The 26,702-nt window shown below is 43.4% G+C and overlaps 1 protein-coding gene across 4 annotated transcripts in view; it reads left to right on the forward strand.

Annotated features, from left to right (window-relative positions):
• The window catches only part of TNFRSF19 (TNF receptor superfamily member 19), a 115,038-nt gene extending 101,735 nt beyond the window's left edge, over window positions 1-13,303 (forward strand). For all 4 annotated transcript variants that reach the window (XM_030562128.1, XM_030562149.1, XM_030562142.1 and 1 more), the window contains 5 exons: window positions 455-619; window positions 1,706-1,831; window positions 5,115-5,217; window positions 7,593-7,993; window positions 11,071-13,303. In XM_030562128.1, the coding sequence (XP_030417988.1) occupies window positions 455-619; window positions 1,706-1,831; window positions 5,115-5,217; window positions 7,593-7,986 (788 nt within the window). In that variant the 3' untranslated portion in view covers window positions 7,987-7,993; window positions 11,071-13,303. The remainder of the gene's footprint in view (window positions 1-454; window positions 620-1,705; window positions 1,832-5,114; window positions 5,218-7,592; window positions 7,994-11,070) is intronic.
• Window positions 13,304-26,702: the final 13,399 nt, after the last annotated feature.

Genomic DNA, 26,702 nt, shown 5'->3' on the forward strand with positions numbered 1-26,702 from the left:
CAAGTTTCCTTAACAGGGGAGCATGAAAAAAATGGCCTAGTGTGTGACTGTAACTCCTGCTTGTGGGTGGTCCCTTTAACTATACAATTAGCTACATTCTCAAAGCTAGACAGATTTCCTGTAGCGCAAAGGCCTGTGTTTTGTTGCTAAAGGTCCTGGTTCAATCTTCCCTGACAACCAGGGTGTCTATATGTATGCAGCCACAAATCATTATACGCCCATTTAACTGATTGTGCAGAAGTGTCTGCACCTGACAGCATAACTGAGGGTAAGTAACATAACTGAGGATAAGCTATATTAATATTAGTTATACAACTTTGCTGTTGACACATTAGAAGATGGAGAGTCCTTTTTTTCTGTGCTAAGAGCCTGTTCTAGTTATATTTCTTGGATTTTCCATGTACCTAAACTGTCCACACAGCATGCCTTACCTATGTACTTAATTATATTTTAGGTACTATCAAGGTGAATCTTGTGAAGATCCCATCAACTGCTTCCAGTCCTCGGGATACTGCTCTAGCGGCTGTTATATGCAGTGCACTGGCCACAGTGCTCTTAGCGCTTCTCATCCTTTGTGTTATTTACTGTAAGAGACAGTTTATGGAGAAGAAGCAAAGCTGTGAGTTTCCAACTATTTTTGTTTTCTTTTGTTTTAAGAGTAACAAGATTGTGCAGTACAACAGATCCCTTTGCATCTGTCAAGCCTTTGGCAATATAATGTGAATGTAAGCTTGTTTCAAATAGTACAAAATGTGCAATGAGAGACTTGTCGCTTTAAAATTTCAGTACTAATATTACTATATAATTGAAGAAAAAATGCCAAGTTTGTCACTAAGGATTTATCCATATTTATAGACATATTCAAGATGAATGAAATGCCTTAATCAGCTATGTTTTTAATTAATAATTTTTGTCAACATTTCATCCATATTTTCAGATTGCTTAAAATTAACATTAAAATAAGGGCAAACTTAAAGCATGATATTTTGACTTCATTTTTAAAAATATCTTTAAGATAAAAATGACTTTAAATGATCCTTAGATGTATAAAGAGGAAATATCAGGTAGGAACAGGGAGATATTACCTCTATATATGGTATTGGTGAGGCCACTCATTGAAAAATTGGAGAAGGTTCATAGAAGAGCTGCCAGATTTATTTGAGGGCTGATCTTCTAATGAGTTTTAAGGAGTTCAATCTGTTAAACTTATTTTAGTGAAATTTAAAAGGTGACTTCACCATAGTCTATAAGCACCTACATTGGGTGAAGATTGCTTATAGTAGAGGGCTCTGTAATCTAGCAAATAAAGACAAAATAAATATCCAGTGGCTGAAGCTAAAAATATTCAAATGAAAAATACTGCATAGATTTTTACTAGTGAAGGTAATTAACCATTGGAAGATCTTACTAAGGAAAGGGATGTATTCTTAATCACTTGAAGTCTTTAAATCAAGATCAGATGTCTTTCTAGAAGAGATTCAAGTTGAACCACAATTTCTTGGGCTCAGTGCAAGAATACAATGGCCTGTGTTATGCAAGAGATCAGACCACATGATCATAAGGTGCCCTTCTGGTCTAACATCTATGAAACTAGAAATGTGAACATTTTGTGAACTATAATGTTAAATATTCCATAAGTATAAAAAATTGTGAATGAAAACAAATAGAGCATACTGATACATTTTCTCTTCAATTTTACTCGAAGGGTCTATGAGATCACTGGATATTCCTTACAATGGTTCTGAACTGTCGTGTTTTGATAGACCCCAGCTTAATGAATATGCTCACAGAACATGTTGTCAGTGTCAACGAGATGCATCACAGACATGTGGTAAGTTAGGTCTCCATAAGTCCTTATGGAAATGAGAAGTCTAAACATCAGGAACACATGAAATGCTGTTTTTATCTAGCAGTCGAGTTGCTTTGGTTGGTTTCTTAGTTAAATCATGGTCATTTGACATTATCAGTCTTTCTTAAGGTTAGGACTGACTATAAGTGTTAAAAGAAAGTGGCCTTCTCATTATAGGCCTAGAATTTTCCAGAAGCTGTTGAGGTAGGTTTTGTTTTATTGTTTTGGGTCAACTGATCCTTCATGTAAATAATCTGCCAGTTCAGACATGTGAGAGACAAGGTGGGTGAGGTAATATCTTTTATTGGACCAACTTCTGTTGGTGAAAGAAACAAGCTTTCGAGCTTCCACAGAACTCTTCTGCAGGTCTGTTTAGACATGTTTGTTTCCTATTGCTCCTAAAAAGTACTGTTAGCTCAGGCTTTGAGATTTAAATTGATGTGTGTGATCAGTCAACCTGAACTTCAGCATTTTCACAGTGAACCTAATCTCAAGGTTACATTAAGAATTTGTCTACACTGCAGTAAGACACCCACAGCTGGCCCTTGCCAGCTGACTAGGGCTCACGGGGCTTTGAGCTGCACACTGAGCTCTGGGACCCTCCCACCTCACCTGAGCCCATATGTCTACATTGCAGTTAAAGAGCCCCTTAGCCTGATACTCATGAGCCTTAGTCAGCTGGCATGGGCCAGCTGTAGGATCTTAATTATAGTGTAAACCTACCCTAGGAGGCTTGAACATTCAAAGTTATTAAACTGTGGTAAACTAATCTCAGTATAGACACAGTTAATATCACCACATGGTACTGATTATATCATCTAACACCATACTAAGAGATCTGTTTTTCTGTGTACATTTGTAATTACCATTATAGTGTCAGCATAATAATTTCCTCTCTTATCCCCTGTTTCTAGTGGCTCAGAGTTTTCTAAAACCTTCCATTTTAGACTGAAATTTTACAGACATTGGTCTCTGCCCAAGGATGAATGTGTAAAAGAAAGATAGAAAGAGCACACAGTTCAAGGATTGCTTCAGAAGGATAGTAATTTATTGCTGGCCTGTACCAATATTAAATTGCTACCCACAGCATGGCAGCTCAGTGCCCTGCCTCTTTACTGCATGAGTAACCTTAACTGTGGCCCATTGTGCATATGTTGAAGTAACAAGCCTTGTGGATGGTGGGAAGCAGTAGGTAGATGTGGCATATCTTGACTTTAGTAAGGCTTTTGATACTGTCTCACGTGACCTTCTCATAAACAAACTAGAGCACAGGTCCCCAGTGCGGTGCCCGCGGGTGCCATGGTGCCCACTGGGGCATCTGTATGCGCCTGCATACTAGCTGACGGACAAGCATCCGCCGAAATGCCGCCAAAAAGTATCGTCATCAAGAGGCGTTGCCACCAAAATGCCGCCGAAAATCGGCATCACTAAGAGGCGTCGCCACCAAAATGCCGCTGATTTTCGGCGGTGACGCCTCTTGACGTTGCCACTTCTCGGGGCATTTTGGCAGATGCTTGTCCACCGGCCACAGTGGCTTGTCATCCAGAAAAGGTTGGGGACCACTGCTCTAGGGAAATACAACTTAAATGCAGTTACCATTTGATGGGTGCATAACTGGTTGGAAAACCATTCTCAGAGAGTAATTATCAGTGATTCACAGTCAAGCTAGAAGGGCATATCAAATTGGGTCCTGTAAAGAGCAGTTCTGGGTCTGGTTCTGTTCAATATCTTCATCGATGAATTAGATAAAGGCATAGAGAGTATACTTATAAAGTTTGTGGACAATAAGAAGCTACAGGTGCTTTGGAGGATACAATTAAAATCCAAAATGATCTGGACAAACTGGAGAAATGGTCTGAAGTAAATAGGATGAAATTCAATAAGAACAAATGCAAAATATTCCACTTAGGAAGGAACAATCACTTGCACAGATTCAAAATGGGAAATGACTGCCTAGGAAGGAGTATTGTTGAAAGGGATCTTGGGGGGTCATAGTGGATCACAAGTTAAATGTGTGTCAACAGTGTAACACAGTTGCAAAAAAAGCAAACATCTTTCTGGGTTGTATTGGCAGTAGTGTTATAAGCAAGACATGAGAAGTAATTCTGTTCTACTCTGCGCTGATTAGGCCTCAACTGGAGTATTGTGTCCAGTTCTGGGTGCCACATTTCAGGAAAGATGTGGACAAATTGGAGAAAGTCCAGAGAAGAGCAACAAAAAATGATTAAAGGCCTAGAAAACATGACCTCTGAGGGAAAATTGAAAAAATTGAGTTTGTTTAGTCTAGAGAAGAAAAGACTTAGAGGGGACATGATAACAGTTTTCAAGTACATAAAAGATTATTACAAGGAGAAAGGAGAAAAATTGTTCTTCTTAACCTCTGAGGCTACTACAAGAAGCAATGGGCTTAAATTGCCGTGAGTGTTGTTTAGGTTGGACATTAGGAAAAAATTCCTAACTGTCAGGATGGTTAAACGCTGAAGTAAATTGCCTAGGAAGATTGTGGAATCTCCATCATTGGAGATTTTTAAGAGCAGGTTGACAAACACCTGTCAGGGATGGTCTAGATAATACTTAGTCCTGCCATGAGTTCAGGACTGGACCAGATGACCTCTCGAGAGCTCTTCCAGTCCGATGGTTCTATGCAATGCAACAGTCTTTAATGATTTTGTGCAGTTTCCCAAAGGATAGGCACAAAAGACTAGCTGAGAGTGCGTGGGCAGTCCTGTAATTTTTCTCCAGAGACTCTTTTTTTTCTGAAATGAAAGTAAAGTCTCTCAGTTATTGTTAATGTTATTGTTGTGGAGAAAAACCTCAAAATAAAACCTAAAACAATAGCTATGAGGAAAGGACTACCCATTCTTTTCAAGAGGTGCTAACTCAGATGCCAGTGCTGACAGTTGAAATGTCAGCATTTGTTAGCTATTTTACTCCTCATTAAAGCGTGTAAGAAAGGAGAGGAAGTATCATATTATGAAGAACTAAAGTAGTGGTAGGCCCTTACTAACACACCTTGGGACTGAAGGAGGACACAAATGCTTTCATTTTCCTGAAGGGGAGGTTCAGCTTTTAAAAGATTGGGTTTTACTGGAATAATTAAAAAACACATTTTTTACAATGACATCTCACATCTTCATGAATTAATTTATGTAAAATTGGGGGAAAATGATAAGTTTACAATAATACAGACTTTAAACTTATGGCCCTGTTGTGAATTAATTGAGGACATGTTTTACCTCTATTAAAATAACGTTTTCTTGTGTAGGCCCAGTTCATTTGATTCCATCACTGTGCTGTGACGAGACCCGCAGCATGGAGCACAGCAGTCACAGCTGCACTTTCCACTCTCAGACTACACTTTATGAAAGGTAACACAGTTTTTTAGAGTGTGTTGAGTATTAACTATTTTGCACATTAGACAAATTAATATTTATACAGGCTGCACAAGTTCCAGTGGAGCTTAATGAAAAACTTTGAACTGCTGGCAATCCTGTTTGCCAGATTCATGAAAAAATCATATTATGGTGAAACAAATTCTGCATTTTCACCCAGAAGAAAAACTATACAAGATCCAAGCCTTAAATTTGGACACTAATAAAATAAAATAAAGTAACACCTTATCTGGGGGAGTGTCCTAATTTCCTCCCCAGATGGATTTTCCTCTCCTCTCCCAATCTGCCTTTAGCCTTTTGGTGACCCTCTATTCTCTGATGGGCTAGCAGGATGTTGTGTAATCTCATTCAGGCCTCTGGTTTGCCTGGAACAGTTAGTACAGTGAACCAGAATTCTGGAAGCCAGTGGTATGGCCTGTAATCTCCATGAACTCAGTTTATATTTTTTTTGGTTCAGAAACTTTAAATTCCTCTCCAGATTGGCTGATCTGTTCTAGTACTTTTGAGATTACTATGAGATTTTGTTTAATCATTTATGTACAAATGTCCAGTACTGGATTAATGTAATGTTGATGAGTCCCATAGTACTAACTATTCATCTACTCCTAGCCAACTTTGCATCTGGCCAAATATAAATACAGTGGTGGTACAGTTATTTATGCATCACAAATCCTATACAGTGAGGAAAAATAGAAACCTTTTGATGTCATCTGATATTTCCTAACTGTAGATTTTAACACTGAATATTTTTTTAACCAGAATTGTTTTCTATATGAGGTTTTAACCGACCTTTAGCTGTTTTTTTCCTGTGGTCAAATGTGACTAAAAATTTAGAGGTGGTTTTAAATAGCTGCCCTTGATACAATATGGCTTAGTAGTCTAAGCATCAAATTTAAAACATGTAGGCATTCTGCAGCTACATGTTCAAGTGCCAGGTTGACTCAGCCCCTTTATCCTTCCATTGCTGACAAATTGAGTTCCATGCAGTTTGTGTGGGGTCTTTGGTTAAGACTTTAAAAATAGAAGTCCGGTCTACTCTCTCAGGATATAAAAGATCCCTTGGTGGGTTCCATAAGAGTAGGGGTTTGCCCCAATTTCTTTTCCCAGAAAAGTCTCTTTCCTTCAACTACATTGCAAAAAGAAAAACTGTGGCAGAGAGTCTCAGAGTCCGGGTCAGCTGACTCAGGCTCACGCTACAGGGCTAATAAAAGTTGTGAAGACATTCCTGCTTGAGCTGGAGTCTGGGATCTGAAACCTACAGCCTTGCATGAGCAGGAACGTCTGCATGGCTTTTTTTCAGTCCTGTAATGCATGTCCCACAAACTTGAGTCAGTTGACCTGGGTTCTGACAGTATGTCTACACTGTAATTAAAAACCCTCAGTTGGCCTGTGTCAACTGACTTGGGCTCGTGTGGCTTGGGCCAAGCTCCTGTTTAATTGCAGTGTAGGCATTCAGGCTTGGACTGGAGCCTGGGCTCTAGGACCCTGTGAGATGGGAGGGTCACAGAGCTCAGGCTGCAGCCTGAGCCCAAATGTCTACATGGCAATTAAGCAGCCCCTTAGCCCGAGCGCCATTAGCCCAAGTCAGTTGGCATGAGCCAGCTGTGGGTTTTTAATTACAGTGTAGACATACTCTGAGACTTATTGCCATGTTTTGTTTTGTTTTCAGTGTAGGCGTACCCTTAGATACCACAGTAATAGTCACCTTCAAAATACCTGACCTAGACTGTGACTTACCTGAAAACTGCTTCCAGTTTCTTTTTCTTTGTCTAAGATGGAAGTAGTCCCTCTAAAAATAAAAATAACCTATCAGTGTTCTCTAATATTATGTATATTGAATGCAGAAACAGAAATCAGAGCAAAACCTTTCTTATTAGTCACATCAGATACTATTTTGAAGGTTGGTTGTAAGGAATGAAGAAGCGAGTCACTAAGGAGTACAAATGAGTGTGAGGAACCAGCAGCACATCCTCTCTACCTTTCATTGTCTTCCCAATGCCCCTGCTGTCTTCAGATTTGAGGATCAGGCCAACAGACCTCTCCTCCAGCAGGACATGGCTACCTCCAGAGTATTGGCTTAACATAGAATACCAGGGTTGGAAGGGACCTCAGGAGGTCATCTAGTCCAACCCGCTTCTCAAAGCAGGACCAATTCTCAGACAGATTTTTGCCGCAGATCCCTAAATGGCCCCCTCAAGGATTGAACTCACAATCCTGGGTTTAGAAGGCCAATGCTCAAACCACTGAGCTATCCCTCACCCTGTGAGCCTGTTTAATTTTCATAATGTAACACTTACTAGTGTCATAGTCTTTGGAAAACTTTTTCAAACCTGTTTCTTTTCTCTTGGCAGGACTTTAAATTCGGTCGGAGAAATGATTCCTGCATTCCTCGGTTCTCTTTCACACTCTGCCTGTGGAGACCTTTCAGATGCTTGGCCTCTTATGCAAAACCCTGCTTGCTGTGACAGCATCTCTTTCTGTGAATCTTACCAAGAACTGACTGGAGGAGATATCAATTCCTTTGATCCAGAGGTTGAAAATACAGCCAATATAGATTCAGATAATGACCAGTATCTAAGTGATGTACTTATTTCAGCTAAGTTTCATGCTGGAAGCTTTGCAGAATCCACTGAACTTTCCAAACAGAGCATATGTGTGGATGTTTCATTAGTTCAGAACTCATCAGCTCCTGAAAACCTGCCAGTGTCAGAGTGTGATGAAACAGTTAATCATCCCACAGACTGATAATAAGGTAAGATACATATCTGTAAAAAAAAAATAATAATAAGAAAACCTGTCTGTTGTTAGAATGGTACATTCTGAGGGAGACCAAGATAAGAATGTATAAGACCTCCAGCCACACTGAGGCAAATATAAGTAGAAGAATTGGTGGAGTAATTTATATTATATAACTGCAAAATCTTCAAACATTTAAATGCATTATGTGAATTTTAAAAGTATGGTATTTTCCCCATACTACAACGTAACAATAGTGTGAATCAGAATGGAGGGTTTGAGCCTTTGTATACAGCATGAACAAGTTGCACTGACAGTTTTCAGTGTTTTGAAAATTTACGTGCAAAAACTAGTTTAATAATTGTATGGTGGAATTCAAAGGAAGCCCCTGCTTATGAAATAAGAATTGCAGACTTGTCATTGTTCATCTGTATGAAAGGCTACACAAAGCCTTGTCTATGAATCCACTACTGCATAAAGAAGAAACAAAGGTATGAGATCATCAAACTTCTTTTTATGCCAGTCACATCTCCCTGTTGACAAATAAAATATTTAACCAATTTGATTTAATCTGCATCTTTTAATATTGTGTAATGTACGTAGTAAACAAGGTCAAAATGATGGGAGGGGAGAAACTATTGTCTCTGCTAGAGCATTGTAAGGATCACAAAAGTTCACAGTACCACTGGATGGGCATTTTTCTTTTAGAATACTCTCTGTGCCCTGTATCTGAAAAGTAGCAATTTTACGGCATTTGGAGCATAAAGTACCTAATCCTACTCTTACTTTTAAAAATTGCACGTCACTTATAAAATGATTCTCTTTAACCTTCTTCCCTTCAATCTGAACACTTATTTGTTGTATTTATTGAAAGAAAAATAAAAGAGGTTTAGGAATTAACAAGAATGTGAATATTTTTGAAATGTATAGAACAAATCCTATCAAAGTCTGTTTAACTGTTTTTTAAACCTTTTGTAAATCAGAGCCTATGTCTCAGAAACTTAGATTTAAGTATAATTTTAAACATGTCCTGAAGCTGGACAGAACTATAAAAAATTGACAAGGGAAGCAAAGAGAAACAAAGAGGACTCTTTGGCCAGGAAAGTTATGGACAATAAGGAGTTTTTTAAATGTATTAGGAACTAAAAGAATCCTGACAATAGTATTGGTCCATTACTAGATGGAAATGGTAGAATTGTCAATAATAATGTAAAAACAGCAGAACTGTTCAATAAATATTTCTGTTCTGTGTTTGTGGAAAAAACAGATTATGTAGTCTCATCATATGGTGATGCTAACACTCTTTCCTTTGCACAAGTATCTCTGAAGGATGTTAAACAGAAGCTACTAAAGTCAGACATTTTTAAATTAGCAGGTCCAGAAAACTGGCATCCAAGAGTTTTGAAAGAGCTGACTTAGGAGCTCGCTGGACCATTAATGTTGATTTTCATTGGGAGCACTGGGGAAGTTCCAGAAGACTGGAGAAAAGCTTATGTTGTGCCAGTATTTTAAAAGAGTCAGTGGGATGACCAGGATAATTATAGCCTGTCAGCCTGACGTAGATCTTGGGCAGGATAATGGAGCAGCTGATCCAGAACTCAATTACCCTCCTTTTTTGTTAATGTAATTAGTGCAAATCAACATGGGTTTATAGAAAACAGATCCTGTCAAACTGACTTGATATATTTTTTTATGAGATTAAAAGTTTGATTGATAAAAGTAATAGTGTTGATGTAATAAATTTAGACTTCTGTGAGATGTTTGACTTGGTACTACACAACTTTTTGATTATAAAAGTGATATGACACACATTAAATGGATTAAAAACTGGCTACCTGATAGGTTTCAAAATCTAATTGTAAATGGTGAATCGTCACTGAGTGGGTGTGTTTCCAGAAGGGTCCCGCAAGGATCGGTTCTTGACCTTACACTATTAAATATTTTTATCAGTTACCTGGAAAAAAACAAAACCATCAATGACAAATTTGCAGATGACACAAAAATTGGGGGAGTAATAAATAATGAAGAGGACATGTCACTGATACAGAATAATCTGGATCACTTGGGAAACTGGGTGCAAACAAACAATATGCATTTTAATATGCTTAAATGTAAATTTATATATCTAGGAACAAAGAAAGTAGGCTATACTTACAGGATAGGGGACTCTGTCCTGGGAAGCAGTAACTCTGAAGAAGATTTGCTTTTCATGGTGGATAAGCAACTGAATATGAGCTCCCATTGTGACACTGTGGCCAAAAGAGCTAATGTGATCCTGGGATGCATAAACTAGGGAATCTCGAGTGTGAATAGAGAGGTTATTTTACATCTATATTTTGCACAGTATGACTGCTGCTGGAATACTGTCCAGTTCTGGTGCCAACCCTTCAAGAATAATATCTAAGAATAACATTGTTTCCAATGTCCAAAAATACTTGGCTTGTTTAGCCTAACCCAAAAAAGGCTGAGGGGAGACACGATAGCTCTATAAATATATCAGAGGGATAAATACCACGGAGGGAGAGGAGTTGTTTAAGTTAAGCACCAATGTAGACACAAGAACAAATGGATATAAACTGAACATCAAGTTTAAGCTAGAAATTTAATGACAGTTTCTAACCATCAGAGGAGGGAAGTTCTGGAACAGCCTTCCAAGGGGAGCAATGGGGGCAGAAACCTGAGGTCCCTTCCAACTCTGATATTCTGTGATTCTAGTCTATTTACACTGCATGTTCTTTGAGGAGGGACTGCTTTTTAGTATGTGTTTGAGCACTGAGCAAAATGGGGCTCCAATCTTGGGTGGGTCTCTCGGCACTATTACAATGCAAATAAATAATAATTAGAATAAAATCATTTCAAAGAAGAGTGATTTTTAACAGAGCTTGGAATTATGTGAGTGTATGGTTAAATTTACAAGTGACTGTTTTTAGGACACATCAGTTTTTTGCCTGCCTTAGTGATTTGTTTTGTTTGTTGTTTTTACAGTAGGTGACCGTAAAATCAGTGATAAGTTTTTAACGTTTTATTTTGTAGAGAAATACATACAGTTTTTATGTGATTTTGTGTAACCACTGTTGTGTCACTTTCTTTTAGGGAGCCAAAAGGAGTTTTTCTGCCAGCACTAGAACTGAATGCTACCCTAATGCCTCTCTGTTAATACTTGTGAATTCAACACAGCCTGGTCCTCAGTGTTACATGATTTCAGAAACAGCAGAAATAAATTGGCAGCATTTTGGACCTTTCAGGAAGTTGCATCTGAGCCATAGCAGCTGTAAGCTGAAACATCAAGGGGCAACTTGAGAGAAGACTGAGGTGGATTCATGATATTCAAAAAAATTGCTGTAGTTCAATAGGAATTATTATGGGGAAGTTCTCTGGCTTGTGTTAAAAAGGAGGTCAGACCAAATCATCACAATGGTCCCTTCTGGCCTTGGAATCTGTTATTGTTGTACTTTGCATCTCTTGTAAACAACAACCTTCTGTGCCTCAAAGGTGCTTGAAAAGCCTAAGAAGATTATGTAAATATAACAAAATGAATTACATTAGTGTTTTTATACTGATCTGTTGAATATGGCTACAAATGACAGAAGATGTGCAGCAGAAGTTTGCCAGTTACTCTGTTTGCAAAGTTAATCATGTGTTAGGAATCTGCCCTGGCTAGATGTAATGTTCATTCACAATTTCTTCTGTAGAATGAGTAAAAAAAATAACACTTCTATTTATGTGATGATCATCTGTTGATAAAAATGATGCCATTAAGCTAAAGTGTAATACATAATAAAACTATGGGAACTAAGCAATTAGCATGTTACAATAATATGGGTTATTGAAGTGCCCTAAAAACATCACACTTCTTTTTAAACCAGAAGATTTGCCTTAATTTAGCTTTAGATTTATAAAAATCAGCCTCATAGATAGGCCTTTTTGTATTTGTTGTTTGGTATGTTCAATATGTGGAAGAGTCAGCATATTGGACTTGTTATAACACATGCTTTTTAGATGTTGAAATAATTTTTGTAATAAATTGTCATGTCAAATTACAGTAAACATACCATGAGTGAGAACTAAACTATTACTATAGTAATGGATGAGTTTCAGGGGTTATATCATGATGACCTAGTCCCTTTTCTTCTACTGGTTCATTTTTAAAATTTCATCTAAGCCACTATCCCTCCTCATTTTAGTATCTTTTAAAAATTCACTTCTTCCAAAAAGCCCACTGAGAAGCAAGTTCACAATAATTATTTAAACATATACCTTAATTGAACCATCAAGTTATGCACATGACTAAATGGAGTTAAACATATCATCTTACTGGTGTAACATCTGTTGTTCCTCTCCCTGAAATACTAGAGAGATGACTTAGCCCCAACTTTGCATCTTATGTTAGGGTTTGAACTGCACACGCGTTTAACCAGGTACTGTGCTTACTACCTGTAGTTCCAGTGAACTGCACTAAGAACTACATTCAGCAGGATTGAGTTGTGAGATTTTGAACTCTTCTTATAAGTGTACTATAAACCACTGCGTGTGGTCTTGGCACAATAAAAGTAGTCAGCAAAATGCTGTAGATTTGCCATAAATGTTCCTTCTTGCTGCAAGGGGATTTATCAGTATCTTCACTGCCATGCAAACGTTCAGTTTCTTTAAAGGAAAAACTCTCTTGCTGATGACACACACCAACAGAAGTTTGAACTGGCAAAAGAATAATTAGATGCAGTGTTGAATGCCAAAGCAACAAGATGTTTTGGCAAAAGACAAGGGGACTACTTGTGTGAGTAAGAGCTACTCATCATGAGTAAGAGTTCCAGAAGATGGTGGAGGGTTACTGATGAAATCATTTTTATGAATACTTATACAGTAAATGCTACTATATGATCACTGTCTCACTGTGCTACACAGTTGTGCCTGCAGTACAATTGTTAATCTACACATTTGCTAAAGATTTATTCAGATCAGAAAACTGTGGTTCAAAATTCCTTTTGTTACTTTCATACATTAGAGAAAATGAAAATATTACTTTCTACTATTTACCGCATGAACATACATTTGTTTTTGTATATATTGCATAAAGAGAAAAATCCAAAATGCATTTCATTATATTGCAAAATACTGTTAGAATAGATGTGGAGATTAAAATGTTAGCCATCAGGAATTCCTTTTAAAATGGTACTGAAACTTTGCCAGAATCGTTCACCAATAAGTATGTTTCCCATTGGAATTTACACTTTGATCATTTTTGGCTAGCAGCTATATACTAGTTCCTCTAATGGAGAGACCTATCGTTTAAGAGCAAATTGTAAAAAACAAAAAAAACCCAAAAAAACCAAAACCAACACCCCACACCAAAACACTGCTGAATAAGTCTCTTTAAATATATATGTATAGTGTGTATATATTTTTGAATAGTTTTTCTTAATTTAACCAAATTGGTCTTGTTTATATTGTATATGCAAGCAACGTATATGCCAATAGAAAACAAATACCAAAACATTTAGACAGTGTGCCTAACACATAGTTTTTTCAGTCCTGTTTTACATATTGGACTTTTTTAAAAAAAATCTGTAAATTATAATCTTATATAAATTGTTTTGTAATACTTTTTCTATTTGTGAATAAACTGTTACATGAATTGTTCTTCCTTTGTTGATTTCAACCAGTGAATATTACTCATTACTATAATGATGGACCATATGAGGCAATAATCTTTTAAACAGATTTCCCCAGTGATTTGAGTAGAGTGCTGCTTTAGAAAATGGCATAATCTGGCCCAATATTATTTTGAAGTACATATTACTTCAAATTAGAGTTTGAAGTACATATTACTTCAAATTAGAGTTATTAATTCTTCAAGTTGTGGGAGCTTGAAGATATCACCCATTGAAGGCATGATGCTTCAAATTGGGTATTGGTCCCAAGTGGAGAGAGAATCATTTGGTGAGCTTAACAGATTGATTTTGTAGTGTAATCTGTTTAAATCCAAATACTTCATAGAGTTGGTGTGATATTTAAGGGAATCCCAACACATTTACATGAGGCATAGGGACTGTTCTGGAAAGTAGTGACTCAGAAAAGGACTTAGCTGTCATGTTAGATGACCAACTGAACATGAGCCTGCAGGTGTGATACCCTTGCCAATTTATGAGCATCTTTATAGTAGAGTCAAGGATTGGGATATTGGGAAGTCCAATGAGAGATTTTTGATCCCTAACCAAGCTCAAAAGTGAACCTCATTTTTAAACTTAAATAAAGCATGGTGTGAGGAGAGCTCATAAGCTTGAAAAGCCTAAGCATTAGCGCTAAAGTAGAGCCAGCCTGCTTGTGTTGGCGGGTCCATCTAGAGTTGCCAATAGCTAAAGCTGTTTTCAGTGGCTAATCTCCAAATAATTTGGGAGTGGCTATGTTCCCTCACCCTCAGGGGTGATTTCTTAATTCTAGTAAATTTAATTTAGTCCTGTCTCATTTACTGCAGTTATTTTTCTCCAGTCACTTAACTGTACTCCAGTGCAGCCAACAAAATTCCAAGTGCTCATCAGAGCTGTGCCATCCCTTGCAGCCAGACTGAGTTGTCTATAAAAGATGCAAACGAAATGCATTAGCATTTATGAGCATGCACGCGCATACACACAAACCACCATCCCTAAAGGTGTGCGCTTACTTGCATATTTGTCTTTAATTCCTTTTCTCCCCTCTCCTGCCATTTAATACCATTCTACCCCCTCATTTCTCTAGTTGTCTCTCTCTTACCCGGAATTTCCGTTTCTTTCTTTGAAAAGCAGTGCCTCTTTCTTCAGTTCTTCCCTTTCCTCATGCTGTTGTCCGACCCCTTCCTTTGCTTTTGCCAGTGTCCTGTTCCCTTCCTCCGTGTAGGATGCACAAGGCCAATCAGTGCTCAAAGGGGGTAGGGGTGGAGGGCTCAAATTTAGACCCTTGTTAATTTTTTGGCATTTGATAAGTTGTGACTTCTTTTTATGTGCATCCCTATCAGACCAGAAAAGCATTTGTTAACTACAAAATTATTCAAATTATCTCTCTTTTTTTGGTGCCTTATTTTCTTTACATGTGTCATCATTTTTAATTTGTATTATGGCTAGGGGCCTTAAAAGCTTGATGTGGCCCAGGCATCTCTGGACCTCTAAGAGGGCCTGAGGATTCAGTTTCTGAATATGCCCCTTCTGTGTCATAACGTGCCACTGCAGTCCCCTGTCTCCATTTTGGGAATACATCTACTCACACCCAACATCTTCAGAACAACAGACCCTCCACTGTGGAACTAATTTACTGCACAGCTGCCATCTCCCAAAAAAAAAAAGAGCCTCTCCCTCCCCTTTGCCTCTCCCCATTAGATTCAGAGCTGTACAGTCCTCCTTTTTGGGACTATGATTCAAGTCCTGACTTTCTCAGCCTACAAACTTTTCCTTTACAGTCAGGGTTCACGCAGCCCTTCCTTCTCCAGGCTGGGCGATTCAAGTCATGTCCACCCCAGTCTGCAGCTCTCCCATTAAGTTTAAGGGTTTCACAGTCCTTCTGGGGACTGTGACCCGGCTGAGTTCTTCTGCTAAGAAGCCACTCCATAACTGGGCTTGGAGTTTTCTTCTTAATTTACCCATCCAATCATCTGCTTCCATTGACACTTCCTGGGTGGGACTATAACCAAAAACTGCTGTCTGGACTGTGAGAGGGAAGGGAGCCTTACCCGTCCTGTCTACAAGGTTACTGGTCTTGGGCCCTTAACAGAACAATGGCCTGGGTTTTCCTAACCCTTCACCCTCCCAGACACTAACTATTCCTTGGACCATATTTCTCTCAGCCAATGTCGATTCTGCGTACTCCCTTGGCCTTCATTCACATTCTCTGGACACCTGAAGCAAGATAACTGGCCTCCCAGACTGCCTCCTCTGGCTCTAAAAGGCCAGTACCCTGTTACACTCCTTTTGTTTGCCCCTGTATTCAGTCCTCTCCCTAGCTCCGGGCTGCAATCTCCTCCCCCCGCTATCTATTCCTGAGTCCTCCATCACCACTAACACTAAAATAAAAGGGAGGAGACCTCATCTTGCCCTTTTCTCCCTCCTGGATACAGTTGCTGCTGCTAATGGTGAGCTGGACACTAGGTTCCTGGCTACATTTGCCATCCACACAGGGTTATGATTTTTTCCCCAATCTGAAAATCTCCACGGGATCTTCTTTGAGTGCTGGTCCCTACGTGTATTCCACATGTAGGTGCGCATGCGCCCCTGTACCTGAGTCTGGACATGCTGCAAAGCCATGGCCATTGACCAGCCCATGCACAGTCACCTCCTGGCAGTGGGTATAAGAGGCAGTGCGGGGCCTCTCCTGTTCTTTCTCGCTGCTTCAAGGCCTGAGTCAGAAGCATGTCCTCCCTCTCTCTGTGCATAACCTGTAAAGTAAAATCTTGGTAAACAGTTTTTTATAGCTTAGGTGGGTAGTTATTGTGTATAGTATAGAAGTGTTCCCCTCCCCGACAATTGAGGCCCATGCTCCCTGCTCATGTGTCTGTGCACCGGGGCGTGGGACTAGGCCCCGTGTCTTCAGATTGAAAAACTGTCTCTCCTGCCTTGCTTCTTCTCCATCAGCAACGAGCATCAACAGTGCCTGTACTGTTTGGGTGAGGCATAGCTCGCTGCAAAGTGCAGTCTTTCCAAATCCTTCCCTCCCAGAATGCAAGAGGCCTGAGAGTTCTGATTGAAAAAGTTTCCTGATGGAGGCAGCTATGAGGCCCTGCTGGGGAAAGTCATCCCCCCTTCCCATACCTGTACATCTACCTGAGCCAACCAGCAGTGCCCTCCAAGCACGTGCCTTGGCTCAGAGCCTCAAACACCCAAGCCCAAGGACTCTTCCCACAGTGCTCCCCATGAGTGTAAGTGACATGCTCATGGACATCAGGGCAGAACCCCACAGAGGACTGCCCAGAAGAAATGTATTCTCTCCCCAAGCCGATTCAGAACAACTAAGACACCCTGGATGGAACCAAAGGAGAACCCCCAGAGTGGAGGGCAAGGCACACTAAAAGTGGGATCCTCCAATGACTGCAGTACTGAAGCAGAGAGAGTGATGTTCACCAGCACCATCATGAGTGCAGGGCTGGGTTCTTTGTCTTTACTGCCTCATTCACACAGAGACTGTGTGAATATGGCCGAGGCAGATAAGCCAAGTCCTTCAGGCATTTCTGCTGGAAATCACTGTACTCCAGACCATTTGAAGAGCTTTCTAATACCAAAGGATATATTCTTCTTCGAGTGATTGTTCATGTGCATTCCAAGCAGGTGTGTGCATGCCACGTGCATGCCAGCCAGAAGATTTTCCCTTAGCAGTGTCCGTAGTGTCAGCCCTGGCACCCCCTGGAGTGGCGCCTCCATGGCGCCCTATATAGGGGCCCGCTGACCCTCCACCCCCTCAGTTCCTTCTTACCACTGGTGACGGCTAGCTGGAACTTTGCTCGCTCTTTCAGTAAGCCTAGCAGTGTCTTATCTAAGTGTATATAGTTGTTTCCTCTCTCATAGTTTAGAGTTAGTGTTAGTTGTAGATAGTTAATAGTTGTTGGGGGGCATCCCCCCCAACATACTGTGGCAAAGTTCCTCCTCTACCTTAGCGGGTCCTGCACTTATTGGCGGATTTGTTCACTTCAGTGATCTTCCCCTCTTGTGGAACCCACAGTCTGAGTCAGCTCCTCCTGTGTCTGATCAGGAGTTGGGAGGAACCTGGGCCCGCCCTCTACTCCGGGTTCCAGCCCAGGGCCTTGTGGATCTCAGCTGTCTATAGTGCCTCTTGTAACAGCTGTGTGACAGCTACACCTCCCTGGGCTACTTCCCCATGGCCTTCTCCAAACACCTTCTTTATCCTCACCACAGGACCTTCCTCCTGGTGTCTGATAACGCTTGTCCTCCTCAATCCTCCAGCAGTACACTCTCTCACTCTCAGCTCCTTGCCTTCTTGCTCCCAGCTCCTCACACACACTCCTTCTCCTCTGGCTCCTCCCTGCCTGACTGGAGTTAGCTCCTTTTTAAACCCAGGTGCCCTGATTAGCCTGCCTTGATTGGCTGCAGGTGTTCTAATTAAAGTAGCTATCTCTACTGCCTTCTAGAAAGATCTTAATTGGCCCCAGGTGCCTTGATTAACCTGGAGCAACTGCCATTTGGTTACCAGGGTCCTAGGGATTTGTTTAGCCTGGGGCTAACATACCTGTTTCTCAGTACTTTACTGTAGCCATCTGGCCTTGCCCCATCACAATACTCATCACCCCAGTGAGACATGCCCGGGTCCCCAGCATTTAAACTCTTCAAGGACTGCGGGAATTTTATGCCGAAGAGTGACACCACATTCGTCCTGCTTGAGGTGCCTCGGGGAGAGCCATCAAAGAGACCGGTGCAGTATCTGCAGGGGATTCCGTCCCAGGACTCTTAAGGACAGAGAGCAGAGACTCAGAGTGCTCCTCATGGAGGCGGATTTACGGCCACACTCGGACCCTAAGCCTGCCAATGTGGCGCCCAGCACCTAATCCTCGGTGCGCAGCGCTCCGGCACTGCTAACAAGACAGGAGGCCCAGTCTAAGACCTCTAAGTCCCAGCACCGGAGAGACTTGGGACATAGAAAATTGGCCTCCATGCAGCACTGATCACCATCTCCGGTGCCCGCGAAAAAGAAGATGCCGGTAAGAGACCGATCACCTCACCAGAACCTTAAAAGGCCGGCGGCATCCACAACTGCAGTGGGACAAGCCGAGCTACAACTGCACTCTCCCAAGGTCCCATTGACTCCCGCCCTGCTGGGGGTGCAGTCAAGTCCAGACCGGTCTAGATCCCTGGACCTCAGCAAGGATGTGCGTCCCCCATTGACGCCAGAGGCATTCAAGGTGGCCTCTGACTTATTAAGCCTCCTGGTGCCGGCCTCCCCACACCGGTGAAAAGAGCCGCCAGACACAGCCCGACCCCTGATCCAATCAAGGAGCAAGCCAGCCATGATGTCGCCCCAGTCCCCACTCCATGCCGCTTCAGCAGCACTGGCGCAGAGAGTGCGCTCTCCGGCCTCGCGGCACTGCTCCCCGGTGACAGTGGGTATTGCTCCCCCTGGGTCCTCCTATTTGGAGACCTCGGACTCGGAGGTGGAATCCTACCACTCCAGTAAATCGAGGAGCAGGAGGTTGGCTTCTCAGGCAAGCCAACAACCTTACCTGGCACAGTGACAGCAACAGTGGCAACCTCCCTCCCAGTGGCTGTTCTGGACTCCCTGAGCCTACCATCAGTCCCTGGGACAGGCACACGGCCTGCGCTTCAGGTCTGCATCAGTCTCCTTGATGTTGGTGGCTCCTGCGCAAATGCCTCCACTGCTGTCCGACAGGAGTGTGCCACAACAAAACCTGGCACTGCCTAGTCAGACTCCAGCACCAACAAGGACCATGTTTCTGACGCCGCAGGCACCACCCAGCACGCCTCATCGTTCGGTGTTGACCCCGGTACCGGCTGCGGTGCCGCATCCTACATCCGCACCAGCGACACAACCAGAGTACCGTGTGCCGCAGAACCCTGCAGAGGCTGAGGGTACAGAGGAAGGTCCTTTGCAGGTGATCTCCTCTTCCTCTCCAGATGAGGAGGTTGCAGGAACTTCAGCGGCACTGGCCCTAGAGAACAATCAGGTGCCCAGAAATCGCGAACAGAATTTTCCACTTTGATAGAGGAGGGGAAGTTAATTTCCCGGGCATCCCTCCAAGTGGCCCTGGATGCTGTGGATACAGCCTCCCGCACGCTGGCAACCGGTCTGGTCATGCGACGAGGAGCCTGGCTTCAGGTCTCAGGCCTTCCACATGAGGTCCAACAGACCATCCAAGACCTCCCCTTTGAGGGGCCCATGCTCTTCTCCGAGAAACAGACAAGAGGCTCCAGAGCTTAAAGTACTCAAGGGCTACCTTACACACGCTAGGCCTGCACACCCCAGCTACCCAAAGCAGGCAATTCAGGCCGCAGCCTGCTCCATGGCCGTACCAGCCCCAGAAACGCCCGGGGCCCTCACATAGGTGAAGCAGAAAAGGCAGAAGGAGGCAACAACAGCCCTCCGGCCAGTCGTCCTGCCAGCCGCGGCCTCTGTCGGGGCCTAGACCCCAAATTTGATGGTGCGGCTGAGGATGACCTACGAGTCAAGACTCTGGATCTTACCAACCCTACCTTTTCGTCACATCTGTCCCTCTTCTGTCGTGCCTGGTTCTGAATCACATCAGACAGTTGGGTGCTCCACATAGTAGAGAGGGGATATTCTATCCAATTCTCCTCCCTCCTGCTCCACCAGGCCCCCTCTCCGTCCCTCTTCAGGGACCCCTCTCATGAGCAACTTTTAATTCAGGAAGTGCAGTCTCTCTTCATAGTAGGGGGCAGTGGAGGAAGTTCCTCAGGAACTCAGGGGCAGGGGGTTTTACTCCCGATATTTCCTAATACTGAAGCTGAAAGGGGGCCTCAGACCCATTCTGGACTTGCGGCATCTGAACAAGTTTGTAAAGAAGCTCAAGTTCCGTATGGTCTCCCAGTCCTCCCTCATCTCCTCCATGGATCCAGGAGACTGGTACGCCGCCCTCGACTTGAAGGACGCGTACTTCCATATTGCAATCATTCCCCAGCACAGACGTTATCTCAGGCTCGTAGTGGGCAACACCGATCTCCAGTTCACAGTCCTGCCTTTTGGCCTGTCAATGGCCCCAAGGGTCTTCACAAAGTGCATGGCAGTTGTAGCAGCTTTCCTGCGCAAGCACGGAATTCTGGTGTTTCCCTACCTGGATGATTGGCTCATCAAGAGCCGCTCCAAGGCACAGGTGGAGGCTCAGGTAGTCTTTATCAGAGATACCTTCCTTGAACTCAGTCTCCTGCTGAAGGAGGCCAAGTCTACCCTGTTTCCTGTCCAACAGATAGAGTTCATAGAGGCAGTTCTGGACTCGACGCAGGCCAGAGCATACCTACTGGAAGCCAGGTTTCGGTCCATGTCCAACATCCTCCTCTGTCTCTGCCGTTTCCCGACCACCACAGTGAGGAACTGCCTCAAGTTGCTGGGACATATGGCTGTGTGCACCTACATGGTGTGCCACATCAGGCTCAGGCTGCGCCCTCTTTAGTCTTGGTTAGTGACTGTGTACCGACCAACCAGGACCGCGCTGGACTCAGTGGTGATGCTTCCTGAAGTGGTGCTGGATTCCCTCCAGCGGTGGCTCAACCCGCAGGTGATCTGTGCGGGAGTACCCTTCGCCAGCCCTCAGCCATCCCTTTCCTTGGCGACGGATGCATCGGATCTGGGATGGGGGGCGCTTCTCGGAATCTCAGGACCCAAGGCCTTTGGTCCCCAGAGGACCTCTCCCTACACATCAACATCAGGGAGCTATGGTCTGCTCGCCTTGCCTGCCTCACTTTCTAATATCAATTCGCAGGCAGGTGCATTGCAGTCCTCATGGACAATACCTCGGAGATGTTCTATATCAAAAATGGGGGTGCATGTGTCTCTCCCCTGTGCCAGGAAGCCCTCTCGTTATGGGACTTTTGCATACAGAACGCAATTCACTTAATGGCATCTTACATCCCAGGGGTGCAGAGCGGCCTGGAAAATGCCATCAGCTGCTCATTCCATGGTCATGAGTGGTCCTTTCGCCGAGACATGGCACACTCAATCTTTCATCTCTGGGGTTATCGCCAGATAGACCTGTTTGCCTTGAGGGACAACAGGAGGTGTTGACGGTTCTGTTCCCTCATGGGGCGCAGTCCAGGGTCTCTAACGGATGTCTTCCTCCTCTCATGGGAAGGTGGCCTGCTTTACGCCTTCCCTCCGATCTCCATGGTCCACAGGGCACTCCTCAAGATATGCAGGGATCACGCTCAAGTCATACTGATAACGCTGGTGTTGGTACACATCACTGCTGTACATGTCCATACAGGCGCTCCTCAGGTTGCTCCTACTCCCGGACCTGATCATGCAGGATCGGGGCCGCCTCCACCACCCGAACCTGGAGTTGCTCCATCTCACAGCTTGGTTGCTCAATGGCTAAACCAGGTGGAAATGCAATGCTCACAGCAGGTCAGGCAAGTCCTCCTCAGTAGCAGAAAACCCTCCACCAGGGTCACATACATGGCCAAGTGGAAACGTTTTTCCATCTGGGCTGAACAGCAGGGACAGGCTCCATTGCTCACCCCAATCCCTCTCATCCTTGATTACCTACTCCAGCTGAGACAGTGGGGACTTTCCCTCTCTTCGGTTCGAGTCCATTTGGCAGCCATCTCCGCATTCCACCCAGGAGTCGAAGGTAGTTCAGTCTTCGCAAACCCATTGGTTTGTCGCTTCCTCAAGGGCCTGGATAGGTTGCTCCCACATACTCGATAACCAGTCCTGGCTTGGGACCTTAATTTGGTTTTCTCCACCCTCATTGGGCCCCTTTTCGAGCTACTGGCTACGTGTTCTTTGCTATCTCTCTCCTATAAGGTCACATTCCTCGTGGCTATCACCTCAGCCAGGAGGGTATTGGAGCTCAGAGTGCTGACATCTGAGCCTCCATACACTGTCTTCCACAAAGACAAAGTCCAACTCAGGCCACATCCAGTGTTCCTTCCGAAGGTGGTCTCCCAATTCCACATGGGTCAGGATATTTTTCTCCCTGTATTCTACCCTAAGCCACATTCCTCCAAGGCAGACCTTAGGCTGCATTCCCTGGATGTTCACCAGGCCCTAGTATTCTATATTGAACTAACTAAACCATTTAGGAAATCAACCCAACTCTTTGTAGCTGTGGCCGACAGGACGAAGAGGCTCCCCTTCTTTTCACAGGGTATCTCCTCATGGATCACGGCTTGCATCCACATATGCTACAATCAGGCCAAGGTGCCTGCCCCGCCCACTCTACAAGGGCACAGACCTCCTCTGCGGCATTCCTGGCTCAGATCCCGACACAAGAGATATGCAGGGCTGCCATGTGGTCCTCAATCCACACATTCATGTTGCACTATGCCATCACGCACCAGCCAGAAACAATGCAGCCTTTGGCAGGGCGGTGCTCCAATCTGCAGTGAACTCCAACCCCATCACCTAAACTCAGGCTTGTGAGTCACCTGCTTGGAGTGCACATGAACAATCACTCAAAGAAGAAAAAACGGTTACTTACCTTTTTGTAACTGTTGTTCTTCGAGATGTGTTGTTCATGTCAATTCCAATACCCACCCTCCAGCTCCTGTCAGAGTGCCGTCAAGAAGGAGCTGAGAGGGTGGAGGGTCTGCGGGCACCTATATAGGGCGCCATGGAGGCGCCACTCCAGGGGACACCAGGGCCGACCCTACAGATGCTACTAAGGGAAAATCTTCCAGCTGGCGTGCACGTGGTACACACACACCTGCTTGGAATGGAAATGAACAACACATCTCAAAGAACAACAGTTACAAAAAGGTCAGTAACCACTTTTTCCTCCTGTATCTGCGCTTTCGACTCTGTTCTGCCCCTAGGCTCTTTTGGGACAGCCTCACTCCAGAGGAGGCCTCATTACTGATTGTGACAGTACACAGGGTATAATCTGGACTGAGGAACAATTGTGTCCCTTCAGTTCTCCAATTTGGGGCTGTCTTTTGCTGTGAGAATAACCACTTCTGGGCTCCTTACACACAGTCTCCAGCATGTAAGTTACTTCCAGTTATGCATGACATAGCCAGCCACTCATGAATTACCCTGAAGAATGACACCAACAAATTCCCAGTTCCAGACATCCCTCCAGAAATGCGTGTCTTGTCCTGCTCAGATCTCTCCTCCTGGACAATACAAGATCATATATAAAGTCTATCATTTTATTAATAGAAAATGATCTGTACAAATCCTGTTATCTCAAATGGAGTTTTCCAAACACTTCAGTCCAAACACACTGGTTTAGATAAAACAATAAAACCAGTTTATTAACTATAAAAATAGATTTTAAGTAATTACAAGTAAATGATGCATAAAATTCAGAACTGATTAAATGAAAGAAGGGGGCAACTAATACTTAACTTAACAAGCTCAAAGCAACCCTCTCTTGCTACATATTACAGCAGACTTACTGGCTGAATTCCTTTCAGTCAGGATCCCCCCTTCCAGTCCAAAGCTGTTTCCTTTGTTCTTCTGGTATTGTGGATGTCATGGGTAGAGAGAAAGGGAGGCATAATCTGGGGTGTCTCCTCATTCCTTTTATAGTCCTTTCTCTTCTTTAAGTATCATCGCTAGCTGAGAGTCAGGAGACAAAGTCTATGTGAATGGGAAGCCCCAGTTGTTTCTTTGTCAAGCTGCAGATTTTTGCCTATATCCTCTTTCCTACCAGAGAATGGCCACTTAATCAGGTTATTAGTCTGTTTGATTTTGTTGACACCTGGCTGAGGTGTTGACTAGATTTTTGTCTCTGGGGAATTGGTTTATGACTCTTCCCCAGACTCAGAACATTTCTTTAGTAATATACAGCAGAATCCTATAACCTTACATTCAGTGTTGCCACACATATTTTAGCAGAACAATATTGGTCAGAAAATCATGAGTTTTAAAATGATACCTCACAAGGCATACTTTGTATGAAGTTTATCTTAGTCTTGTAAAAAGGGGTGACCCTGGGGTACAGGCTGTCATACCAAGGTCTCAGAGAAGTGCCATCACAACTCATCGGGAAGAAGCACCCGGGTACTGATGACACTGCCACTACCAATGGGACTGTCCTTGCAATTGGAGGAGTCAGAGGACAGAGCAGCACCAGTATCTCCATGAAGCCACAGAAGCCCCAACAGACAACCAAGAGGCTACAGTTACTGTACCTACACATACAACCATCCTGCCCCCAGGGACTGTTGGCACCGATTCCCATGGGGACCATTGTTACCAGTGGATACCTCCTTGTGGCCTTAGTGAGGCCCTTGGGACCCCTTTCAGGAGTCCTACAGCTCCTCCCCCTCTCATCAGCTGGAACCATTGATGTACAAGGAGGAAGAGCTGGAACTGGTTCTGCTGGTATTAACTGCTCCGATAGGTGCTTCCTCGTCATCTCCAGATGACGCTGTTACTTCTTCATCACCTTCTCCACCAGATGATTACTGTCAGTACTGAAAGCTGTTACAAAGGGTCACTAATGATCTATGAATCCAATTAGAGGAGATCCACGACCCTCAACACCAGTTCTTGGACATTTTGTAACTGCTAGGATGAAGCAATTTGGCCCTCCCAATTAAAAAGGCCATATTAGAATCAGACAGAGTGGTTTGGCACACACCAGCATCTTGTGGCCCTACACCAAAAAGAGCTGAAAGACATTATTTTGTTCCTGCCAAAGGAGCTACTGGATGGTATAGACAACAATGCAAAGAGCTTGGTTGCACTACCAGAAATCCACCCCAACAAATAAGGGCTCAAAGAGACTGGATCTCCTGGGTAGGAAGGTCTTCCCCTCAGCAGGTCTTCAGTTTCACATAACTAATTACCAGGCTTTAATAACAACATACAGTTTTAACACATATGCCAGACTTGTGGACTTTAGAGACAAACTTCTCATGGAAGACTGAGTCCAGTTCCAGTCCCTTATGGACGAGGGGAAGTTAGTAGCAAAGGTGACTCTCCAGGCTGTGGTAGAGTCCACAGATACAGCATCCAGAACTCTGGCATAGAGCTGGTCATGCAAAGTGACTCGTGGCTCCAGTGATTGGCCTTTCCTAGAAAGGTCCAAAATGCCATCCATGACCTCCCCTTCAACAAGTCCAACCATTTTAATAAAAAGATAGAGGAGTTCCTACACTCTCTTAAGGACTCTAGATTCACTCTGCAGTCCCTGGGGATTTACACTCCAGTCCCCAGGAGAAAACACCAGAGCCAGCCCTTTAAGCTACAACCACATCTTTTACACTCCTCATTTTACCAGCGTCCACCTGAGCCTCCGTGCAAATGACAGATAATTCAGAAGTCCTGCTTCTTGGCTCCCTCTACTGCTACAAACTCTACTGCCAGTTGCTCCCAAATGTAGGCAAAGAGCCATTTTTGACATGCAGGTCAAGATCTGTATACCAGCCACTGATGCCACCTACTTCTTCCCCTGTCACCTTTGGAGGCCATCTTACTTTCTTCACCCATATCTGGAATAACACCACCACAGGCAATTGGGTCTTTGAAATTATCCTTCAGCAACCACTCTCACCAAATGATTCTTCAACAGGAGGTGGAATACCTTTTACACTAGAGGGTGATAGAAACAGTCCCACCTCAATACCAAGGGAGAGGATTCTATTCCCCATATTTCCTAATTCCCCAATAAGACGGAGGGTGGAGACCCATTCTTGACCTTCAGTAACTTAACATTTTTTTTCAAAAGATGAAGTTCAGAATGATTATGCATCCCTTCAGGATGGCATGTGGTTCGTGACTCTCAACATGAAGGATGCAAATTTCCACATAAATATTCACCCAGCTCACAGGAAGTTCTTGCACATCATGGTTGGCCAAGAGCCCGACCACTTTCTCCTCTGCCTTCTATGACACCCAGGTTATTCATGAAAGTTTTCATTGTAGTAGCAGCCCAGATGCAATGCCAAAGCTATATGGTGTTTCCATATCTGGACAACTGGCTCCTCGTAGGCCACTCTGACCAGGAAGACATATCAGCAACAGATTGTCTTCGGCACCTTCTTGTTACCTTGGGTGTTTGCATAAATACAGAAAAGTCCATTTTGTCAACAAGAAGGATAATAATTTTTATAGGA

This window comes from Gopherus evgoodei, chromosome 1 (assembly GCF_007399415.2).
Source record: "Gopherus evgoodei ecotype Sinaloan lineage chromosome 1, rGopEvg1_v1.p, whole genome shotgun sequence".
Classification (NCBI taxonomy): Eukaryota; Metazoa; Chordata; order Testudines; family Testudinidae; genus Gopherus; species Gopherus evgoodei.